Here is a 26006-nt window from a genome sequence, read left to right on the forward strand (position 1 = left end):
AATAGGCAAAGATCTCTAGAACCTACCTAAAGGACTGCAATCCTATTTCATTTATAAACATATGGAAATGTTAATTTTATTTCAAATATAAAGCACTGTAGAACATAATCAATTTAAAGAGAAAAAAGACCTTAAGATTTATTGATGCAAGTTTACCTACACTGTATGTTAAGCAATAATGGCTAATGTCACTTTATATAATAGCTTGGAGAGTAATGGAATTTACTTTTAGGCTTCCTTGGCATACAATTAACTGAAAAAAAAATAAATAAAATCTTGTCCATTACTGATTGTATCAATTGATTAAGCAATTGCTGTTATTTACACCTACAGTGATTTATTCTTCACACAGGTGTATATACTAATATAAAGTAGAGGTGAGGAATATTTCGATTCCCCAATTCTTAAATATGAACTGAACACAACCTATGATTCATTAAGACACTTGTTTATGGATGTAGGCCTTTGTCTCTGGTTAGTTCCTCAAATTCATATCCTGTCATGACGGTTTTTTAAACATACAAGCAGGATCTCTTATAAACTACTGACCATGTATATTCTATTTTAAATGGTTGTGTTTTTTTTTTTTTTAAGTATTCTCAAGAAAATCTAAGTTCCAATTTACATTATGCTCAGGAAATTTTTTTAATTTACATTTTTAATCTTTTGTTTTAGAGTATTGTCTTTAAGACACTTCATTTTAAAACATTTGCATTATATTTGTTTCATACTCTGCTCTAAAAACCCATAGAACAAGTTCATATAGAAAATTTTATGAAGTAAATAATTTTGTTCCATTCTAACAACTTAGCCTAGAAAAAGCTCCGAACTGTGAGCTGTTTATCATACAGAACTCTCCCCTCTTACCAACTTTATAATGCTCTTACAAAATTGTTTCATGAATAGCATTAACTTTCAGACTACAATAAGTCTATTACATGTATATTCACATTCTCTATTTAAATCCTGAAAGGTTCTACCATCTCAAAACTATTTCCAAATTCTATTTACTTAAAACACTACTCCACTTTCGTTTTCAGATACAAGTAATACCTCAATTACCATCAAAACCAAGACCATTCTGACATCATTGCCCCAATCCTTTTTTTTTTCCAAATAGCAAACTTGAACACAGCTGTAATTCTTTTAAGAATCTTTATTGAAGTTTTTCTTAACAATTTAGTCTGTTGGATCTCAATGCAGTTTATAAAAAAACTTCAGTATAGTTTCATATAAACTGCAACCAAAAAAGTAGTTTACTTTGTTAAAGAAGTTATCTGAAGTTGCAAGCTATTTTTCTGTAATACGTAGAACAGTAAAATATAAGCATGCTCTCGGATGCAGGTGCTCCTGTGGGCTATGGAGTTACTCTGAAGAGCTTGCTAAGATCTGCAGGCAGTTTATGGAATGCGTTTATTTTCCCCACAATTTTGGTACATGAGAATAAAACCGATATTTATGAATAAAGTGTTTTTTTCCCAAACAGGTTGAGGCAGCTTTTGTTGAATGCTATCTGTGTGGGTACACTGGCTACACCTTGAACTGTACTAAGAGAAACAGCCAGGAGTCCACGTTCATGCTAAAACTCGAAAAATCCCTCCACACGAGTCGAGTTCCGAGAAAAGGAAAAGGATAAAACACTACGCACAGTCTTTCATCGTCTTATATTAACAGGACACACCAAAAAACTTCACATAACAAGAGAGCAAATTCCCTTCACTGCTTTCAGTCAAGGTCAGCGGTGTCCACAGTGGAAGGTGGAAGTGGAGCAAGCCTAGGACAGAATAAAGCTTAAGTCTACATCTCATGCATAGCTGTCCTTGTTCTGTCCTCGAATGTTTCTCAGACATCCGAATTAGAACTGAGGTTGGTTAACCTGGGGTCCGCGTTGATTTCGTATCTGTAGTGATACCCTTCCATGTGATCCCTGCAGGCATCTCTGATGTTATGCATCCACTTTTTTATCCCCTTGCGGTTCAAATACAAAACCAATAGGAAAATGGCGCCTATCAGGGCTAAAACAATACCTAGGAAGACATAAGAAGTCTGCAGGGATGGAGGGAGGATAGGGTCACAGTCCAGGTGGGAGCTGTTGAGTTCCAAGAGGGCCCGATTCCTCATTTTTTCCGGGAATGCACAGGTGAGCCTGGCTTTACCCTGCACTACCTCTGTCTCCTTGAGCCAGGCCACCATGTCTGCCATGTGACAGTCGCAGACCCACGGATTGTTGTCCAGGAAGACCCTGACATGGGGCAGGCTTTGCAACTCGGCCAGGGTGCCATTGTGAAGGACTTTGAGGGCGTTGTCCTCCAGGTGGAGGCTTTCTAGGTGTGTCAGGTTGCGGAAGGACACGTAGGTTAGGCTCACCAGAGAGTTGTTGTGCAGATCCAGGTGCCTGAGGCCGGGTAGTTGGGCTAGAACGTCCCGAGGCAAGTAGAGGAAGTGGTTGCTGGCCAGTTCCAGGCGCTGGAGCCCGCGAAGCGCTTGGCCGGCTCGTAGGGCCGCTGCCACCATACCCTCGAAGCTCCGGTTCTGCCGCCTGTCGTCAGGGTGCACGATGTGGTTCAGCATCAGTTCCACCAGGGGGCTGGGGGCCGAGAAGCTGGCGTTGCTACCCGAGAAGGCGAAGGCGCTGAGGTTGACCAGCGGGTTGTGGCTGAGGTCGAGCTGGCGCAAGCTGGGCAGATGCTCGAAGGCGCCCGCGCACACCTCCTCCAGGCTGCTGCCGCTGAGGTTGAGCGCGGCCAGCTCAGCCAGCGGCGGCCGGCGGGCGAAGGCGCCGGCGGGGAGCACCGCCAGCTGATTGCCGGTAAGGAAGAGGTTGCGCACGTAGTGGGGAAGGTCCGCGGGCACCTCCGTCAGGTTGCGGTTAACGCACTTGACAGTGCGCGCAGCCTCGGAGCACTCGCAGGGCTGGGGGCATTGGCCTGGCAGCGCGGGCTGGGCGGACACCGCCGAGGCCAGGAACGACGCGGACGAGGTGGAGGGCGCCGAGGAGGTGAGAGAGGAAGACGAGACCCAGCCCAGGAGGAACAGCGCCAGCCGCGCCAGCCATAGCCGCCCGTCCCCTGCGGCGGGGCCCCGGGAACACCCCCCAGGCATCGCGGCGCGGCTTTCCCCGGAGCTGGGCTGGGACGGCGCCCGCTCCGAAGGCTCGGGGACTGGGTCCGGAGGGTGCGGGCCGGCCGGAAGCGTCTGGAGAAAACTTTCCTCTCGTGGGAGCGGAGGAGGGACGCCGCGGCCGGAACTTGGCTAAACCCCTCGCCACCGGGCGTTCCCCTCCCGGGGTCGATTCCCCCGCCCCTTCCCTCCAGAAAGTACGCACGGCGGGTCGGGACTCTCAGCTCCGCGCTCCTCCTCCCGCTCTTCTTCTGCCGCCGCCCCCGGGTGGCACCTCCTTGCCTCTTTTGTTGGCGCCTCACGCTTGATCCGCTCCGGGACCTGAGGCAGGCGGGAGAGAAGCGTGAGGAGCGGCGGCGGCTGCAGTTCCCGGAGTTCGGGAACCGGACTCTCCAAGCCCAGTCGTCCCTACTTGGTCCCCGAGACTCCCTCCGAAAGCCCGTCCAGGTTTCGCCTCCCCAGTCCCACGCACATCCTTACCCGCGAGAGGGACGCGTGTCCCGAGACACCCAGCATAAAGTCTTCCTTCTGCCCAGGCCCACACTAGATATACCCTTCCAGGCTCCCGCCCTCCTCCTTTCCCGATCAGATTCGTCCCCCGCCTCTAACTTCTCGCTTAATCCCCTGCGCCTCCCGGACCAAACTTCTCACTCTCCCAGCTCCTTCCCCCGCCGCCTCCGCGGCGACCTGCCTTCCGGGGTCTCCGCGCCTGCCCGGACCTTTCCCGGGCCAGGTTTGGATGGGAGGGAAGTTTCAGGTTACAGGAGTCTTTTGATCTCTTTTGGTACCTTCCCGGATTAGCAGGAAGTGGAGGACCTTACAGCTGTCGCCCCCCACTCCTCGGCCCCTGGCCCGCGCCCCAGCGATCCCCTCGGATCCCAGAGGGGATCAAGTCATCTCCAAAGAGGAGGGGAGAGGCCGCGAACAAAGCGGCTGGGGGACCCTAGGACCTACGCTACTCTCTCTCCAGAGGATGGGAAGGGGCCCGGCGCCGCCTCCGGGTTTTCGCCTTCGCCGCTTGGTCCCCACAGCTCACCTCCGCGCCCGTCACCTCCGGAGACAACTCAGTCCCACCAGAGTCTCCGCGACTTCTCCGCTCCGCGATGCGGGCGCGCCGACTCTCCGCGCACCCCAGCCCCTGGCCCAACCTCCGCAGCTGGGAAAAACCAACCCGGGGGGCGGGGGGAGAGCCAGGCCTGCCGGAGGGATCTCTCCCTCCGTGCGGCCAACCTTGGCAGCCCTTAGTAGGGGGATTTAAGAAAGGAGACTGGGGGGATCTGGGCCGCGCGCCTCCTTCTGGTAGAAATTAACAAGGAATGTGCCCGAAAAGGTGAGGGAATCCCTTTCTCTCCCCCCTTCCCCTGTATCCTTTGGTGGTTCCTCATTTTGCCTAGTGTATTTACCTTGGACAGCAAGAAAACCGCTGGTAAGTCTCGTGGAATTCACCCTGATTTAGGCACCTAGGGCCGTAACAAAATAGATTTCGGCGTGACAGAGCAACGAGAAGCAGCAGCATCAAGAAATGAGCAGAAAATGCACAGCGGCAGCAGCAAAAACGCTCACCAAGCTGCAGGGGAGCTTCAGAAAAGTCTTCCCAGAAAAGTGATACCTTACATGCCAACTTGAGGTTTAGGTGTAATTCTGCGTCCCCACCTGTTCCACCCCCGCACTTCTTGGGTAGTTACGGAACTTGAGAACAGCGGGAGCTAACTTTGGGGGGTAGGGAGCGGTTGAAAGGGATTACTGGAGAGGAGATTCATTCTTGATTCATTAGCTTTTCTCCTCCCCAAATTAAAAGCAGAGGGAAAGCACAGCAGCCAAAGCATCCTAGAAAGAAAAAGCAAATAGCAATGACTTGAGTCACCCAGAAAAGTGGATGTGGCAACGGTGTGTCAGTGCAAATTGCCTAAACAGAGCCCACGAGGTGGAGTGGGGGATGGGAGGTGGCCGCTCTTGGAGCACAGAAGTTTGGTCCAGAAGTCTGTTCTCCCAGGGGGTGCGGGGCAGGCTGGGGAGATGTAGAGGATGCTGCTGGGGAAGGGATAGCTTAATTTTTTTTGCCTGGAGGAGCTGTTATATTGGAGAGGTTTAGGGTCCTGAAGTCTCCACCCTTGCTCTCTCAGTAACTCTGTATCCTCAATAATTTTCCGGAAAGGGTGAGAAGGTGCTGGTGTTCCAGACCTTCATTTGACAGTTCTCTTCATTTGTGAGAGCAAATGGCAAGTAGAGGAAATAGTTGGGAAAATTAAGTTCTGGAAGGTCATATAAAAAAGGAACAAATAAAGAATGCTGAAGTCTGTGCCTGTGCCTTGGGCCTTTAGCTTGAAGAAATGTCCCAACTCTCAAGCCCATGACTGATGAATTTTGTGGAAAGACATTCTGCAGGACCAACAGCAAAAATGGCCCAGACAAGACCTAGAGGGGTTGGGAGGCTGCATAGATTTGTACAAAAAGCCAGTTTTGTTAATTTGTATCTTCATGGCTATCTAATTTTTTTTTTTTTTTTAGAGTTTTGCAACAAGAATATGAAACACTTTGAAAAAATCTCAAAAACTATAGTCATGTTCTGTATCTGTACTGGGCTAGAGGTTACATAAATCTATATGGGCTAAAATTCACAAAACTTTACACACCAAAGAGTGGATTTTACTGTATGATAATTTTAAAAACAAAATGAATTACTCGGGAAAAATTGTAGTACTGCTTTGGCGTGGTATTAATTCAGTTCTGTGTAAAGGGCAAGTACTCAAGGAAAATGGGAAGCGCTTTAGAATTTAGAAAGATAATATACCTCTCATCTGATTCTCAAATCAGCTTGGCAATATGGATATCACTGTCTTGTTATTGATGTTACTCTGTTTTACAAATGAAAAAACTGGGGTTCTGGGCCAATAATAACTAGCTTTGACTGAGTATTCTTTCACTGGCTAAACCTTGTGCTGATCACTTTATAGAAATTATCTGCTGTGCTTATCATGGCAGTGGTCAGGTAGGTCCTCTTAATCCAGACAAGAAAATTGAAGTCAAAATAAATTATGTAACTTGTTTGCATGAGTGGTGGAGTGGTGGATACAGGGACCAGGCCCAGATTCGTCTGTCTCTCCTACATACACCACATTCCATCTCTGGCAAGGTTGGGTTTGTGCAGTCCTGCTGAGCTACTAAGGGTGAGGAGGAACCAAAGCCTCACCTTTGGTTCTCTTTCCCCTTTTCTCCTTTTTCCTCCTGGCAGCTGGCAGTTGGTTATGGCTATTAAATCAGGACCCAGAAACTTGGGGTCATTTCTAACTTCCTCATTAACTGTGTGTGACTTTTGTATACCTCTGTTTCTTATTCTGTAAAATAGGGCCAGTAATAAAACTTCAAGGCATTTCCATTAGGATTGAGATATATACATAATAGACTTAGCAAAACAGCCTGTTATTGTACTCTCCTCAATTCCTCTCCCTCTCGGGATTTATTATGCAACCACTATATGTCTCTTAGTATGCTAATGATAAGAGTACAAGGATGAAGAGTTTATGGTTCTTAAAATAGAATTGCCAGAATTAGCAAATAAAAAAATTCGGGCATCCAGTTTAATTTGAATTTCAGATAAGGAATAGTTTTTTAGTATAATTATGTCCTGTGTAATATTTGGGATATAATATTGGGATATAACTAAAATCCTCCTCATCATCCATTGTTTACTTGAAATTCTAATTTAATTGGGCATCCCCTTATTTGATCTGGCAGCCAAGGAACTCATAACCTGGTGGAAGAAATAGAAACTAATTCAGTAGAAATAGAAACTAATTCAGTGTACAGCATTGACTGCACTTTGATGTGTGTCTTTCCAATCTCTTCTCTCTTATATATATTTTACTTCTGTTTCTACTATTTTTATATGAATGGGATCATAGTATATGTATTATTCATAATTTTTCTTATTTTAGGACAACTATATATCATTCTATGTCCATACATATAGATTTGCTTTCTTCTTTTTTAAAGACTGCAAAATATTCCATGCTTTGAATTGTTATACCACATTTTTTAAAAATTACTTATTGAAAGACATTTAGATCAGTAGCTACTTTTTAAAGAAGTTTCCTCCAAGTGAGAAAAGCTTACTAGGATCCATTTTATTTTGATTGTCTTAAGCATTTAATGATCTTAAATTATCATACTTGCCTTACTCCTGACAGCTTGAAAAATTTTTGTGTGAGATGCTATTTTCATGCTCTAGAGCAGGACAGAGGATTTCAGAGCACATTTGTTTCCCACTTATTCTTTCACTCCAAAATGAAATAAAAGGAAAATCTGAATGTCCTAATGGAGAAGAACCAATTAGTGTATTTCAATAGGTACTTTGTAGCCTCTAGGAAAATGTGTCTGTACTATCATTTATTTCAATTGTTTCTACAGGATCCGCTTTTATTCTAATGACCCAAAAGAAATTCATTAGTAACTCGTTGAAATATTGCTGTTAAGCCCTAGGAAGGCAAAGAATAATGTGTATTTAAAAAAAAAAAAAAAAAAGGATGATTGATTATGGCCACCCTCATGAGGCAGAAGAAAGCCCAGTAGTACAGCATGGACAACCATCAACATTTTTTAAGACTACTTCATTTTAGTCTCTGCCTTAAATTAGCAAAATAATTGATAAAGGTAAGTACTCTCAAATCTGAAAAATATCTAAAACAAAATCAAGTATTGGTGACTAACATCAAGCACATATGTCATAAAACCATGAACCAACACTTAAAACCAAACAATCAACATGAGGTTATATATATCCACTCAAGTAAAAAAATATATTTTTAAAATTGTTAATGAAAAGGTGCCTTGTTAGCACAGTAGGTAGCGCATCAGTCTCATAAATTGTTAATGAAAGAAAACAAAACTTTTTTCATGAGCTGATTCCAAATCACTTTAGGAAGAAATGGGCTTCTTGTCTAAGATACATAAAGAGGGTAAATTTAGTAAAAAACTAAATAAAGCTAAATTAAATAAATTAGGTAAAGTTAAATAAAAGTAAAATCTAAGAGAAAAATAAAATACTAAAGATAAATAAAGATAAATACTAAAATAAAGATAAATACTAAAATACTAAAGAAAGAACAAGATAAAATGCTGTAATAGATGGGGACTTAAACTGGATGGAAATACGTGATTCTTTAAGAAAAAATATTGAAAGGTAAATAAATTACATGGTGATCTGCAGAACATAAATAGCTAACATTACAGTAACATTACAAGATCATTCAATTTTAAAAGTGTTTAACTTTTTTTTTTTCTTAAATACTTTATTTATTTGACAGAGAGAGACACAGGGAGAGCAGGAACACAAGCAGGGGGAGTGGGAGAGGGAAAAACAGGCTTCCCACCAAGCAGGGAGCCCAGTGTGGGGCTCAGTGTGGGGCTCGATCTCAGGACCCTGGTATCCCAGACCCTTCATCTGAGCTGAAGGCAGACACTTAACAACTTTGCCACCCTGGAACCCCAAAAGTGTTTAACTTTTTAAGAGCTTAACATATGGCCTCTACCTAGTTGATGCTCTTGGGGTACAAAGTGGATAACAAAAATCCCTACTGTCAGATTAAACTCACTGTGTAGTGGCAGAGGCAGACTATCTAAGAGTTATAAAACATGGTGTGCACCAGAGTCAGGGGCACCGTGGGGAGATTGTCTGAAGAAGGCTTCACTGGGGAAGCAATGCTTAAATAACACTTTGAGTTATTAATAACTCATCAGACCAATGATGGGCAAGTTGGTAGAATGACTCAGAGAACTTGTTGAGTTAAAGAGAGTACAAGGAGAAGAGCACAGCACACATTGGAAGGAGTAGTACAAGGTCAGATTTTAAATACAAGGTCAGATTGCTTCTCTCCATTCTAAAATGTCCGAGTTCATCCTATAGTGCCTGGGAGCGTCTGACCATACTCAAGATGGGAAATGACAGGACCAGATTTTAGGTGAATTTTTAGATGCATTCTAAAATGTGTCCTTCAGGAAGATCACTTTTGCTATCTATTTGAAGGATGAAATATGAGCAGAAAAGACTGAGGCCAGGGCGCCTGGGTGGCTCAGTGGGTTAAAGCCTCTGCCTTTGGCTCAGGTCATGATCCCAGGGTCCTGGGATGGAGCCCCACATCAGGTTCTCTGCTCAGCAGGGAGCCTGCTTCCTCCTCTCTCTCTCTCTCTGCCTGCCTCTCTGCCTACCTGTGATCTCTGTCAAATAAATAAATAAAATCTTTAAAAAAAAAAAAAAAAAGAAAGAAAGAAAGAAAAGAAAAGGCGAGGACAGGGAGAGAATTTGGGAGGTCCAAGTGCTAGTTGTTAACAAAACCCAACTAAAGTAGTGGTAAAAGATTGGCAAGGCAGGAACAGATGAGATAGACCAGTAGTTCTTAACGGAGTGACACTGCCTCTGGTGGGCATTTTGGATATTTGCAGAGGCATTTTCTGGCTGTCCCTGATTGACATTTAGTGTGTAGAAGCCGGAGATATTAGACATCCTGTAATCAGAGGGATAGTAATATGCAATGAAAAGTTCTGCTTCCCACACGACATTCAAATATCCATCTAGACATTATTATAGGTTAAAAGCCAGATTTTAATCATCTCAGCCTAGAAACAACTCCATTTTACATAGAAGTTGTAAATACTTATAGTATGATTTTTCATACACACTGAATTTTACAGGAATGAGGCTGCCATGTTCATTGAAGGAAGAACATATATTGCTTTGTTTGGAATGTTACAAAATTTTATTTCTGACAGCTTGGCTACTCATGCTATTTAAATCACCAATATAACCCAACTGTATCAGTTTGCATTTGTAGTTATTGCATCCACGGTGAATCTTACTTCAAAATCTCTAATATAAAGAAAAATTGTCACTGTTTATTTGAATATTGGTCTACTTTCTCTTAAATATTAGCCTATTTGTAAAGAGATGGAAGTATATTACCACCAAATTAGGTGTTCTAATATAGTTATGCCCAAACATTTATAGGTTATTAATATTATTTAATATTTAAGTATTCTCCTTTAATTTCTCCTTTATATTATTGTTAATATAGTATATACTTAAAATTTATGTGTGAACATAAATTTTTTGTAAAGGGGGGGTTTCATAAAATACTTGTTTTAAAAAGGAAACATTAGTGTTTTTTTTTTAATTTTATTTATTTATTTGACAGACAGAGATCACAAGTAGGCAGAGAGGCAGGCAGAGAGAGAGAGAGGAGGAAGCAGGCTCCCTGCTGAGCAGAGAGCCCGATGCAGGGCTCGATCCCAGGACCCTGGGATCATGACCTGAGCTGAAGGCAGAGGCTTTAACCCACTGAGCCACCCAGGCGCCCCAAAACATTAGTTTTAAAAGGGATGAAAACAACCTATACAGATATTTAAGAGCTAGACTCTATAAGATATGGTGACTTATTCAGTATGGAGGTGGGAATACAGACATTTATCATTCTAAAAATTAAAACATTGTAATTTCTGTATTTTCAGTGATGTCCAGGAGAATTCTAGTATTTCTAAAATGAAGAGTCAAATTTGGCTGTAAGAAGGTGAAAAATACCTAGAGTAAAGGATAAAATAGTGAATTTTGTTTAAAGGAAAATCTACCTGATTTTGTTGAAATTGTTTTTTTTCAAAGGAAATTACGATTAAATATTTAAATCAGTGATATTACCTAATACTCTTTTTTCTAATATAAGGTAATTCAACTTTGAAGGTGACATTGAAGTTTTTCCATTTCTGTAGACCTTGCGCAAACTGGGTTCTAAACCAAAACTGGAATACAGTCAAGAAATGGGAACAGTTGCAACTGTAGCCATCATCCAAATTCAATTAATTTCAATTAAATTTAATACAGTTCAATAAATGTTTATTAATCTGCTTTTTTTTGTGGTACTTACTTTGTCTTCCAAACAGAGCCACCTCCAAAGCCAGAAATTCTCCTTTAAAAAATTTCAAATCCTGGCAAATTGACAGACAATCTATTGCATGTCCATGGCAGAGGTTCAGCAGACAGACTTGGGCCAAATCTTGGATACGAGACCCAAGCTTCTCTAATGTATTTTATAAGTCTCATTCAGTGAGCTAAAGTACATAGGTTAATAAGTTGCCTACTAGAACTGCTTGAAATATTTGAAGCCAGTAAGTGAATGTTTTTCAGATTTACTTTAGATCCCCATATAAAAGCCCAAGAAGAGAGGACTAAATATATTATGTATTTTGAAATAGAGATATATCATATCACCTTGTCAGTGGAAAAAAAAAAATGGAAGTTGAGTTCAACGAGGGAAACAAAGTCAAACCAGTGTCAAATCATATGGCCTGAGTGGTATGGATGATGGTAGAATAAAGGATTTAGGTGCAGAGGTCATGCCAAAGTGTGCCTATACTGAACTTGAACTAAAACCTTCTGGAGTGTTGTGTAGCATCAAGAAATACTTGAATTCAAGAATATTGATGTGATGACATTTGTGAAGGGATGATATTCAAAATAGTTTACAATCAGTATGGTGAATGCAAACATGGACTAATAAGTGTTCAATAATCAGACAGGGTGCCACCTATAAGCGACCAATAGAACTTCATTGGTACAGGTTGCCTGAATGCAAACATATATAGGATGGATGGATGGATAGGTAGATAGAGTTTTCTTATAATCTTAGCAACTACATACCACAGTATGGGCAATCACTTTAAAATTTCCATAATTTCCAAGCTTTACCATAAAGAACTGGAAGCTTCTTTAAAATAAGAAAAGACCCAGTAGTTATGAATAAGCTGATTTAATCATGATTTATTAGATGAATAATTTTGAAGTGTATGATGAGTACTTTTAGGCACTGTACTGAGAACTGAGAATGTAATGGTGAATAAAAGAGGCAAGGGCCCCGTTTTCCTGAAAACTTGTTTCCACTAGTTTATTCAATCAATTTGCAGAAGATGGGAAATCTAGTTTTTTTAATGAATGTAAATAGTTATTTCAATGTAAATTCAATGTAAATATTTTGTTATTAAATATAGAAAACACATAGTATAACAAAAGACTGCTCAGTTTACAAATCTGAACATTTGGTTTCTTTTTCAATTTTCTTTTGCATATAATTAAAGTGTAACTTGGTAAGTGTTGACTTATGTATATACCCTTGAGTAAGGAAAATGAACATATTTATCACCCTCAAAAGTTTCCTCATGACCTTTAATAATCCCTCCATCTCATGTAACCTCTACCCAAACCCATCCCCATGCAACCATACACTATGAACTGGCTTCTTTCACTTGCATACTTAATTTAGATTTATCTATGTTGTTATGAGTATCAATAATTCATTCCCTCCTTTTTTTTAACTGAGTAGTATTTCCTGGTATGGGTATAGGATATTTTGTTTATTCCTTTACCTATTGATGAATATTCAGTCTGTTTCCAGTTTGGGGCTATCTTATATAAAGCTCTGATAAAAACTCATGTTCAAGTCTTTGTGTGGACATATGCTTTCCTTTCTCTTGGGTAAATAACAAGAGATGGAATGGTTAAGTCATATGGTAGATTCATTTTTAACTTTTTCAGGAACTGCCAAACTGGTTTCCAAAGTTGTTATACTATTTTACATTACCACCAGTGGTGAAAATTTCCAGTTGGCCCACATATTTCTAATACTTGACATGATTAGACTTTTTTTTTTTAAAGATTTTATTTATTTATTTGACAGAGAGAGATCACAAATAGGCAGAGAGACAGAGAGAGAGAGAGATGAGGAGAAGCAGGCTCCCCGCTGAGCAGAGAGCCCCACGCGGGACTCGATCCCAGGCCCCTGGGATCATGACCTGAGCCGAAGGTAGAGGCCTAACCCACTGAGCCACCCAGGCGCCCCATGATTAGACTTTTTAATTCTAGATATTCTGAAAGATGTGTAATAGTATCTCATTTTGCTTTTCATTGGTCAGTGATATTAAGTACCTTTTAATGTTTTTATTTGCCACCTTTGTATCTTCTTTCATGAAGCGTCTGATCAGTTCATTTGCCCATTTTCTAAATTGGGCCATTTGTTTTCATGAGATTGAGGGTTTTTTTTTTTTTAAGATTTATTTATTTATTTGAGAGAGAGATTGTGTGCAGGGAGGGACAGAGAGACAGGGAGAGAGAATCTCAAGCAGACTTCACACTCAGTGTGGAGCTGGATACGAGGCTCTATCCCATGACCCTGAGATCATAACCTGAGCTGAAATCAAGATTCCAACGTTTAACTGACTGAGCAACCCAGGCATCCTATGTGATTGAGTTTTAATTAAGAGTTCCTTACATATACTACTTAACAAGCAATAATAATACACTAGAGCTGTGTAGCTAGACAGATACTGCTGAAACTCCCAATTTTAGGGAACAGTAAAAAAAAAAAAAATTCCACAATCACTTATGTTAAAAAAAAATGACATTTTTAAAAGAAGAAAAATCTAATGATGCCAGAATTTTTTTCTGCTCTATTAGTTGCTAGAAGAATTTGGAGCACCCGGAATAGCCTGAGTTTTTAAAAATACTTTAATTTATTTTTTAACACTCATAATTCCTTTGAACAGTTGAAAATTAAGAAGTAGCAAAAGGTATACAAGGAAAAGTCTTTTCTCTCCTCCTGCCCCTCAGCTATCTGGATAACCTTTCCACAGGCATCAAAGTTTTATCAGCTTTTCTCGTGTATCCTTCTAGTCATAGGTTATGCATATGTATGCAAATTTATTTTTACAAATGATTTTGAATACTTCACATTGTCCTGGACTTAATTTAACTGAACTGTAAATGTCAGAGACTATTCCTATTACTATACTAAAGAACTCTTTTATGGGTAGATAGTATCCATTGTACAGTGTATGAGCTATCTATTGCTGTGTAATAAACCATCTCAAAACTCAGTGGCTTGAAACAATTCTTTGTTTCAAAGAATTGAAACAAATTCTGAAAAAATTTGTTGCAGGTACAGTGTATGCACCTGCAGGATTGGATAATCTGAGTTGGACTTGGTTCGTTAACTCTGCTAATCTGGGTTTGCTTGTGCTTATAGAAATTGACTGGCATGCTCTACTCTAGGCTGAGCCTGACTGAGACAGCTTATTTGAAGACAGTTCCTCTCCAAGTGGCTATTACCTTCCTCCAAAAGATGAGTGGAACAGCGTAGGCATGTTCCATGTTCTTCTCCTGACAAGTGTAGAAGAACAAGAGAAGGCAAGCCCAATCCAGGTAAGTCCTTTTCAAAATACTGTTGGCATACATCTGTCAGTATGCTATCAGCCAAAACAAATCATGTGCTAAGGCCAAAGAGCTGGGAATTATATCCCATCCATGGTGGGAGAGCAGTACAAAATGACGCCGTGAAGGACTCATATAGAGGAAAATCTGACGAAATGGGGCTATTGTGCAATCTACCACAAACTGATGTGACATAATTTATTTAAACAACCCATATTAGAAGGTTTTCTGCTCTTTGCTATTACAAACAGTGCAGCAGTGACTAATGAGTGTATATGTCAACTTCAGATTTGCCAGTGTATCTCCAGGGTAAGTCTTAGAAGTGGTTTAAGGATATGGGCTTTTGTGATTTTGATAGGTATTGTCAAAGCACTACTCAGAGATTATTGTAACAATTTATATTCTCACCAGCAGTGTTGGGACTGTGTTATCATTTTTTCATCCTTGCCAATCTTGCACATGAAAATATAATCTTTGTATAGCTCTAATTTGTATTTTTGTCTCATTAATAGTGAGATTGATAATTTCCTTATATGTTTAAAACCACAGATATTTCCTTTTAACTCCATATGTTCATATCTTTTGCCCATTTTGTTCCAATGGATTTTTTTTTCTTTTTCTAATTGATTTGTATATATTGAAGAAATTAGCACTTTATTTTTTAAATTAAGGGCATTCAAAAACAATAGCTCCTCAGAATCATAGGCCGGCTAGTTCACTATAGAGAGTTAGAGAGCTAAGAATCCCCTAAGGTCAAAACACATTTCAGAGACTGACCTCAAAAACTACCCCTGCAGCCAGGGCTCCAGACTCATTAAAGGGATATCATTAATGACTTTTTCATGAACTGACTTGCTAACTCCATCAGGAAGCCTACCCCCAAGCCGCTGGGAACATCTTCCCCATAGACCCCTACAACTGACCCATAGATAACCCCATCTCACCCACACCTTCTTACCATCCCAACCCCCAGGGCCAGCTACCAGCACATGATTCCTCAGACAGTAAAAAAGAGCCTTTGCAAACAACTAAATACAGAAAGCCAGCCTGACTCTGTGAGATTGGAAAAATGCTCACAAATATGAACATTTCCAGGAGCTACTCTAGGGAAAACATAAATAGGAGACTCTCAGCACCCAATACAGTTTTGCAGGATCAAGAGAGAACAGAGAATCTTAAAACTTCCCCCGAGAGAGAATAATATGTTTGGAGTAGACACATTCATAGAAGACCTCTGAGAAAAAACCTTCAGACTTCCAAACTGGACTGTGACCAATGTAGGTTATTTATGTCTTGAAGCCAGTCAGTAAAGACTGGAAGAGGTGACTCCTTCTTCAAATGAGAAGACAGCAATTCAAGACTTCAAGAACCACACAAAAAAGCAAGGAAACATTACACTACCAAAAGAACATAATTATTTTCCTGTAAGTGACCACAAATAAATGGAAATCTATGAATTCTCTGGCCAAAAAAATAATTTTCAAAATAATTGTTTTAAGGAAACTCACCAAGCTATAACAGAAAACAGACTACTTACTGAAATCAGGAAAACAATACATGAACAAAATAGGAAAACCAGCAGAAAGATAGAAATCATTAAAAAAGAACAAAGCAAAAAGAACAAATTCTGGAGATGAAGAATATAATGAATGAAATGAAAATGCAATGGTAAGCATCAACAGAAGACTTGATTAAGCAGAAGAAAGAATCTGTGAACTCAAAGGCAAGGTATTTAAAATTATCCAGTCTGCTGAGAGTAAAGAAGAAGAATGAAAAAAAGTGGTGAACACCTGAATGAATTATGGGACACCATCAGAAAAAACAATATTCATAATACAGGAGTCCCAGAAGCAGAAGAGAGAGAAAAGGAAGCAAAAAGCTCATTTAAAGAAATAAAACTTCCCAAATCTGGGCAGAGATAAGACATCCAGGTACCTGAAGTTCATAGGTCCCCATACAGATAAAACCCAAAGAGGAATTCACTGAGACCCATGATAATAAAACTGTCAAAAATCAAAGACAAAGAGAATTTCGAAAGCTGCAAAAGTAAGGAAACTCCTCTCATACAAGGAACACGCAGCAGACTATGATAGGATTTCTCAGCAGAAACCTTGCATGGGCACCTGGGTGGCTCTTTGGTTAAGCTTTAAAAAAAAAAAAAAAGAGACACCTTGAAGGCCAGGGGAGAGTAGGATGATATATACAAAGTGCCAACATGAATATTTGAATACTTTGCAAAGTTGTCCTTCAGAAATGAAATTTTTTGAAGGTTTTATTTATTTGAGCAAGAGAGAGAGAGCACAAGGAGGGGGAGAGGCAGAAGCAGACTTCCTGCAGGGAGCCCAACATGGGGCTCGATCCCAGGACCCTGGAATCATGACCTGAGCCAAAGGCAGACACTTAACTGACTGAGCCACCCAGGCACCCCTAGAAATGAAGAATTAAAGACTTTGCCAGATAAGCTAAAGCTGAGAGAGTTTATCACCACGAGCTCTGTCTTATAAGAAATGACAAAGGGATTTCTTAAGCTGAAATAAAAGGACACTAATTAGTAACATAAAAGCATGAAAATGTAAAACTCACTAGTAAAAGTAAATATATAGTCAAGTTCAGAATGCTCTAATACTATATTGGTGGTGTGCAAATTGCTTAACTCCAGTATAAAAGAAAACAAAGGTATTAAAAACAACTGTAAGTACAATAATTTTTAGTGGACATACAATATAAAAAGATACAAATTGTGGCATCAAAAATATAAAATGAGATGAATAGAAGGGTAGAGTTTTTGTATGCGATCAAAATTATGTTGCTAACTGCTTAAAGTAGACTATTATAAGTTTAAGACTTTTATGTAAGCCTCATAGTAGCCACAAAGCGAAAGCCTGTAATGGATTCAGAAAAGAAAAAGGAATCAAAGTATACCAGTGCAGAGAATCATCAAATCACAAGAAATATAGCAAAAGAGGAAGAAATGAGCAAAGGGACTACAAAACACCCCCCACCCAAAACATTAACAAGATGGCAATAGTAAGTCCCTAGCTGTCGATAATTAACTATAAATGAATTAAATTTCCCAAAGGACAGTGTCACTGAATGGATAAAATAAAAATGAGGTCCAACTATGTGATGTCTACAAGAGACTTATTTCAGCTTTAGAAACACACATAGGCTGAGGCTGGAAGGTGAAAAAAGACTTATCATACAAATGAAAATGAAAAAATAAGATAAACTTCTATAAAAAAATTAGACTTTAAGTTAAAAAAAAAACTCTAACAAGAGACAAAGAACATCATTATATAATAATAAAGAGGTCAGTTCATCAGTAGTATACAACATATATGCACCCTCAATGGAGCACCTAACTAGATTAAGCAAATTTTAACAGATTTGAAGACAGAAATGGACAGTGCAATAACAGTTGAGGACTTCAATGCCCCACTTTCAACAATATATAGACCATCCAGACAGAAAATATAATAAGGAAATATTGGACTTGGACTACACTTTTGATCCAGTGTACCTAACAGATATACAAAATATCCCAGCAGCAACAGAAAACATTTTCTTTTCAAACACATATGGAACATTCTCTGGAGCAGCTTGTATATTAGGCCACAAAACTAGTCTTAACAAATTTAAGACTGAAATCATACCAGGTATTTTTTCCAAACACAATGATATGAAATGAGAAATCAGTAACAGGAAGGAAGATGGAAATTTTACAAATACATGTGGAAATTAAACAATGCACTTCTGAGCAACAAATGGATCAAAGAAGAAATCAAAAGGAAAAACAAAAAATATATTCAAACAAATGAAAATGGAAATACAACATACCAAACTGCAACATAAGCAATTCTTTTTTTTTTTTTTTTTTTTGGATGATACCCGGATGTTTTTACAAAATTGCTGCTGCAGGAAAACATGATTAGCAGCTACTGTCCTCTTGCTCACTGTGCTAAGCAAGCAGTTCCAGCACCAACTTCTCAGAGAACCTTACAGTTGAGGAGTGTAGCAGAGGTCTTTCCTTGCTAAATGGTAACACCTTGGTAAAGACTTGTTTAGGGAAAATTTCTTTGGTTGCCTCTTCAGGGATAGTTGGAAGGACCATCACACTGTCTTCATTTCTCCAGTTAACCAGGGTGTCAACTCTCTTTTCCAATGTGAGCTTGAATGAAATAACTACTTTGAGAATCTCATCAAAGTTCCTGGCAGAGGTAGCTAGATAGAGGATGACAGTTTCAATTTCTTATCAGGACCAAAAACAAACATCACACAAGCTGCCACAGGTATGCCCTATTCATTCTTCTCTGCTGGGTCCAGCATGCCCAACAGGATAGTAAACTCCTGATTCTTATCATCAGTGATCCAGAAAAGGTAACATTTCTGTGGACTTCTCACCATTGTAAGCATTGATACTCTTGCTCCAGGCAAGGTGATCTTCAACATTATCTATTAAAAGAGCTATCAGCTTTAGCATTACTCTGGGTAAATTTTGATGCCAGATTTGCTGCTCTGCCAAGCTTTGTAGTTCACAGTGGAGTAAAGTCTCAAGCATAGGACAAAGAATGCCCTATGTGAGTGACCTCTCAGGGAGGCATGGAAATGGATGTGGCCACAGATAGTATTGGCCTCAAAGCTGGGAGACTTATCCCCAATAAGGAGTCATCCAGCCATAGCAGGAGCAGTGATGTGGGAGGATGAGGCAGTACAACAGCAGGAGCTGCCAGGCAGCTGGTTCTTTTGATGGAAGTCAAAGCAGTTCTAAGAGGGCAATTCTAAGCAAGGCAATAAATGCCTATTTAAGAAAAAAGAAATATTTCAAATTGACAACCTTAAATTTATATCTCAAGGAAATAAAAAAGAACTAAGCTCAAAGCTAGCAAAAAGAAGGAAATAACAAAGATCAGAGCAAAAATAGGTAAACTAGGAACTAGCAAGCCAATAGAAAAGATCAATGAAATGAAGAGTTGTTTTTTTTTCCAAAACATAAACAAAATGGACAAGCCTTTAGCTAGACTAAGAAAAAAAGAAAAAACAAACAAACAAACAAAAGCCATCAGAAATGAAAGAGGAGGGACGCCTGGGTGGCTCAGTTGGTTGGACGACTGCCTTCGGCTCAGGTTATGATCCTGGAGTCCTGAGATCGAGTCCCACATCAGGCTCCCAGCTCCACAGGGAGTCTGCTTCTCTCTCTGACCTTCTCCTCGCTCATGCTCTCTCTCACTGTCTCTCTCTCAAATAAATAAATAAATCTTAAAAAAAAAAAAAAAACAATTGGCGTTGAGCTAATTTAAAAAAAAAAAAAGAAAGAAAAAGAAATGAAAGAGGAGATATCCAGCAAGAGGATATAAAAATTGTAAGTATCTATGTACCTAACATTGGAGCACCTAAATACATAAAGCAAATATTACTGAACATAGAGAAATTGATGGAAATACAATAATAGTAAAGGAGTTTTACCCCCCTTCATAACTGAATAGATAACCCAGTTATCTATAAGAAAATCAATAAGGAAATAATGTCTTTGAATGACACATTAGACCAGCTGAACCTAACAGATATGTACAATTCCAATCAAAAAGAGCAGAATAAACACTCTTTTCAACTGCACATGGAACATTCTCTGGAATAGATCACATGTTAGGCCACAAAACAAGCCTCAGTAAATTTAACAAGACTGAAATTATGCCATACATCTTTTCTGACCACAACAGTATAAAATTAGAAATCAATCACAAGGAAAAAAAAAAAAAACTGGAAAAATCACAAACAAATGGAAGCTAAAAACATGGTACTAAACAACAATGGGTCAATGAAGTAACCAAAGAAGATATTAAAAAATATATGGAGACAAATGAAAATGAAAACACAATAGACCAAAATTCTTTGAGATACACAAAAGCAGTTCTAAGAGGGAAGTACATAGTGATATAGGCCTACAAAGAAACCAAAAAAAGCTCAGATAAAAAAACTAAAGTTAAAGGAGCTACAAAAAGAACAAATAAAATTCAGTGTCAATAGATACAAGGAAATAGTAGAGACCAGAGCAGAATTAAGTGACTAAAAGAAAAAAAGCTAAAAAAAGAAAAAGAAAAAAAATCATTGAAACCAAGAGCTGGTTCTTTGAAAAGATAAACCAAATTGATTAATGTTTAGCCAGACTCAGCAAGAAAAAAGAACCCAAATAAATAAAGTTAGAATCAAAAGAGAAATGACAACTGACACCACAGAAATATAAAGGATTGCAAGAAAATGCCCCTAAAATATTATATAAGCCAACATATTGGACCACCTAGAAGTGGACAAATTCCTACAAACATACAATTTAACAGGGCTGAATCATGAAGAAATATAAAGTCTCATTAGATCTATAGTAAGGAGATTGAATCAAAAGTAAAAAATCTCCCCAAAAAGGAACAGATGATTTTACTGGTGAATTCTACAAAACACTTTTTTAAAGATTTTATTATTATTATTATTATTATTATTATTATTATTATTATTATTTTGGCAGAGACAGAGATCACAAGTAGACAGAGAGGCGGACAGAGAGAGAGGAGGAAGCAGGCTCCCTGCTGAGCAGAGAGGATGCAGGGCTCGATCCCAGGACCCTGGGATCTTGACCTGAGCTGAAGGCAGAGGCTTTAACCCACTGAGCCACCCAGGTACCCCGTCTAAAAAATATTTAAAAAATAATAGTAATACTAATCCTCCTCAAAACTCTTTAAAAACTGAAGAGGGGTGAACATTTCGAATCATTTTATGAGGCAGCATAGCACTGATACCAAAGCCAGAGAAAGAGACTACAAAGAAAGAGAATTCCACGTCAGTATCAGTGAGGAACACAGATGAAAAAATACTAACAAACTGAATTTATCTGGACATTAAAAATCATACATCATGATCAAGTTAGATTTGTCCCTGGGATGCAAGGATGGTTCAATATACACAAATTAGTAGATTAACAAAGTGAAGGATGAAAATTGTGTGATCCTCTCAGTAGACGTAGAAAAAGCAGTTGATAAAATTCAGTATCCTTTCATGATAAAAACTCTCAAAATATTGGGTAGAGAAAGGGCATACCTCAACATAATAAAAACCAGATATGACAATTCCATAGCTAACATACTCAATGGTGAAAAATCCAAAGGTTTTCCTCTAAGATCTATAACAAGACAGGGATGCTCTTCTTTATTCACCTTATTCTGTTCACTGTATTACCGGAAATCCTGGCCAGAGCAACTAGGCAAGAAAAGAAAGGCATCCAAATAAGGAAAGAAGAAATAAAAATGTCCCTATGTAGATGACATGATCTTAAATGTAGAAAACCTTAAGACTCCAACAAAAAATTGTTAGAGCTACTAAATTTAGTATAGTTGCAGGATACAAAATCAACATATGAAAATCAGTTGTGTTTCTGCATACTAACAAGGAGCTATCCAAAAAAGATGTTAAGAAAACAATCCTGTTTACAGTAACATCAAAGGGAAAAATAAATAAAAATCTTAACCAAGTATTAACAAATTGAACCAAGTATTAACAAATGTAACCAAGGAGGTAAAAAACCTGGACAATGAAAACTATAAACATTGAAGAAAAAAATTGAGGAAGTCATAAATAAATGGATTGGAAGAATTAATACTGTTAAAATGTCCATACTACCTAAAGTGATTTACTGCTTCAGTGCAATCTCTGTCAAAATTCCATTGGCATTTTTCATAAAAATAGAATAAACAATCCTAAGATTCAAAAGAAATCATCCAAAGATCCTTTGGGAGCTATAACTGTGTTGGATGTGCCCTAATAAAATTGAAAAATAGCCAATAAAATAGCTGAATACTTTTTGAGTTCTTTCTATGTATCAAGCATTTTTAACAAGTTATCTTTTATTATTAATTCTTCATAATCCTATCCTAAGGGATAAGGAGGTGCTATCATTATTGTTGTATTATAGATAAGGAAAATGGTTTGCAGGAAGGTAAATTGTCTAACATCACATAGTAAACGGTGGAGTACTTATAGTCCTCCAGATTGATACAAGAAGCCATGCATTTTAATTGCTATGTAAAGAGTCATCTAATCATGGTAGACTTGAATTCATTCAAAAATAAATGGAAGACCAGAAATCTTCAAATATATGGCCATAGAACCTTTGACAAGGATATCAAGAAAACTCAATAAAGGAAAAGATAGTCTCTTCAACAAATGATGCTGAGAAAAATGGATATCCACATGGAAATGATCCTAGATCCCTAGTTTACCACTCACAAGAAATACTTGAAAGAGATTAAATACCTAAAAGTAAGATCTAAAACTATAAAATAAATACTTAAATATAAGACCTAAAGCTATAAAATTATTAGAAGAAAAAGAGAAAAAGCTCCTTGACATTAGTCTTGGCAATGATATTTTTTTTGCATATGATACCAAATGTGTAGGCAACAAAAACAAAAATAGACAAATGGGACAAAATCAAACTAAAAGCTTTTGCACAACAAAAGAAACCATCAACAAAAAGGAAAGGCAACCTATGGAATGGGAGAAAATGTTGGCAAACTATATATGAGAAATGGGGTTAACATCCAAAATATATAAGGAACTCATACAACTCAATAGCCAAAGGAAGTGATTAAACAATTGACAAAGGATCTGAATAGACATTTCTGTAAAGAAGACATAGAAGAAGGAGAAGAAGGATGAGGAGGATGAGGAGTGGGAGGAGAAGGATGAGGGGTGGGAGCAGGAGGAGGAAGAGGAGGCGGTGGAGGAGGAGAAGGAGATGAGAAGGAATAATACAAATGACCAATAGATACGTGGAAGGGTTCTAAACATCACTAATCATCAGGGGCATGTAAATCAGAACCACAATGAGGTATCACCTCACACCAGTTAGAATAGCTTTTATTAAAATAAATAAATAAATAAATAAATAAATAAATAAATAAAATAACAAGAAGTAACAAGTACTGGCAAGGATCTGTAGAAAAAGGAACCCTTGTGTACTGTTGGTAGGAATGTAAATTGATGTATCCGCTATGGAAAACAATTTGGAAGTTCCTAAAAAAATTAAAAATGGAACTGCCATATGATCCTTCAATCCTACTTCTGGTTATATATTCAAAGGAAACACTCCCATGTTCATTACAACATTATACATAGTAGTCAACATATGGATATAGCCTAACTGTCCATTGGTGGATAGATGGATAAAGAAAACGTGTTACATATATATATTATTTAGCCATAGAAAAGAAGGAAATCTTGCCATTTATGACAACATGGATGAACTTGGAAGGTATTATGTTAAGTGAAATAAGCCAAACAGAGGAAGATGGATAATATATGTATCACTTATATGTTGAATAAAAAAAAAAAATTTAAACTCATTGACACAGAGTAGAGTCGTGGTTTGTAGGGGCAGAGGGTGGGGGAAATGGGGAGATGTTGGTTACAGAGCACAAACTTTCTACTAGAAGATGAGTAAATTATGAGGATCTAATGTACAGTATGGTGACTATAGTTCATAATATTGTATTGTCTACTTAAAATTTTCTAGGTGAGTAGATCTTATACATTCTCACCACAAAAGTAAAAAATAGTAACCAAGTGAGGCAATGGATTCATCATATCACACATTTCCAATATATATACTCTTATTTTGCAATTACACCTCAAAAAGCAGGGGGAATACTTATGAAAGATGTTAAGAAGACCTAAATACATGCATAGCTATCTCTTGTCTGTGTATTACAAGTCTTAATATTAAGATGGCAATATTCACAAATTGGTCTACAGAGCCAATATAAGCCATATTAAATTCTCAGTTGAGATTTTTACAGAAATTGATAAAATGATCCTATAATTTATAAAGAAATGCCCAGGACCCAGAGTAGCCAAGATGATCTTGAAAAAGAAGAAAAAAGTTGGAGGATTCACACTTGATGACTTCAAAACATATTTCATAGCTACAGTAATCATGAGAATGTTGTGCTGGCATAAGGATAGTCTAATAGATCAGTGGAATAAAACTGAAAGTTTGGATATAAACTCTCACTTTTGCATTCACTCAGTTTTTGAGAAAAGTGCCAAGACCATTTAATAAAGAAAGATTACCTTCAACAAATGGTGCTCAGACAATAGGATAACCACATGCAAAAAAAATGAACTTGGGTTCCTTTCTTCTAAAAAAAACTGAACTCTAAATGGATCATAGACCTATGTAATGTAATAGCTAAAACTATGAAACTTATTTTAAAAAATGAATAAATCTTCATAACCTTGGGTTAAAGAAAGTTTTTTTTTAGATATAACAAGAACACAAACAATAACAACAGATATATATGTTAATTAGATTTCATCAAAGCTAAAAACTTTTTTTTTAAAGATTTTATTTATTTATTTGACAGAGAGAGATCACAAGTAGGCAAAGAGAGAGAGAGGAGGAAGCAGGCTCCCCGCCGAGCAGAGAGCCTGATGTGGGACTCGATACCAGGACCCTGAGATCACGACCTGAGCTGAAGGCAGAGGCTCAACCCACTGAGCCACCCAGATGCCCCCCCCCCATTTTTTTTTAAGATTTTATTTACTTATTTGACAGAGAGAGATCACAAGTCAGCAGAGAGTCAGGCAGAGAGAGAGAGAGGAGGAAGCACAAAGCTAAAAACTTTTATGCTTCAAAGGATACCATCAAGAAAATGAAAGATAACCCACAGACTGGGAGAAAACATTTATAAATCATATATCTGATAATGGATTTGTACCTAGAATATACAAAGAATTGTTATAACTCAGTAATAAAAAACAAACCAATTTTTTAAGAGCACAGAGGACCTAAATTGACATTTCTGTTGGCAAGGATGTGGAGAAAGGGGAACCCTCTTGCACTGTTGGTGGGAATGAAACTGGTGCAGTCACTCTGGAGAACAATATGGAATTTCCTCAAAAAACTAAAAATAGGATTATCCTATGATCCAGTAATTGTACTCCTGGGTATTTACCTAAAGAATACAAAAATACAGATTTGAAGAAGTATATGCAATTCAGTGTTTATAGCAGCATTATCAACAATAGCTAAACTGTGGAAAGAGCCCAAATGTCTGTTGACTACTGAATGGATAATGAAGACATGGTGTGTATATATATAAACAATGGAATACTACTTAGCCATCAAAAAGAATAAAATCTTGATATTTGCAATTATGTTAATGGAGCTATAATGTATTATGCTAAGTGAAATAAATCAATCAGAGAAAGATAAATGCCATATGATTTCACTAGTATGTTGAATTTAAGAAACAAAACAGATGGACATATGGGAAAGGGAAAAATAAGAGAGGGAAACAAAATATAGATACTCCTAATGCTAGAGAACAAACCGAGAGTCAAGGGAGACAGGTGGGTGGGTATTAAACAGGGCACTTGTGATGAGCCCTGGGTGTTGTATATAAGTGATGAATCACTGAATTCTAGCCCTAAAACCAATACTGCACTGTATGTTAACTAACTACAGTTTAAATAAAATTACATTGTTTAAATATCCCCCTATTGAATCTACATCATAAAAATTGTATTATTTTTTTATCTTCTATTTTTTTTTTTTTTCAGACAGGGTGACTCATCTTTTTTCTTTAGGAAAGAG

General features: G+C 38.3%; 1 protein-coding gene and 1 pseudogene across 2 annotated transcripts; both read right to left on the reverse strand.

The window, feature by feature from the left end:
- Positions 1–1141: 1141 nt before the first annotated feature.
- Positions 1142–4357, reverse strand: TPBG (trophoblast glycoprotein). 2 transcript variants are annotated; one of them, XM_059177211.1, is made up of 2 exons: positions 4157–4357; positions 1142–3441 (listed from the first exon to the last, which is right to left on the reverse strand). In XM_059177211.1, the coding sequence occupies exon 2, from the start codon at positions 3100–3102 to the stop codon at positions 1843–1845; it is 1260 nt and encodes a 419-aa protein (XP_059033194.1). In that variant the 5' UTR covers positions 3103–3441; positions 4157–4357; the 3' UTR covers positions 1142–1842. The 2 variants fall into 2 exon arrangements, with proteins under 2 accessions (XP_059033194.1, XP_059033195.1); XM_059177212.1 differs by lacking the exon at positions 4157–4357 and adding an exon at positions 3601–3749.
- On the reverse strand, positions 3737–19042 carry LOC131834581 (peroxiredoxin-6-like; annotated as a pseudogene).
- Between the last annotated feature and the right edge of the window lie 6964 nt (positions 19043–26006).

Source organism: Mustela lutreola, chromosome 6, assembly GCF_030435805.1.
Source record: "Mustela lutreola isolate mMusLut2 chromosome 6, mMusLut2.pri, whole genome shotgun sequence".
In the NCBI taxonomy this organism is placed as follows: Eukaryota; Metazoa; Chordata; class Mammalia; order Carnivora; family Mustelidae; genus Mustela; species Mustela lutreola.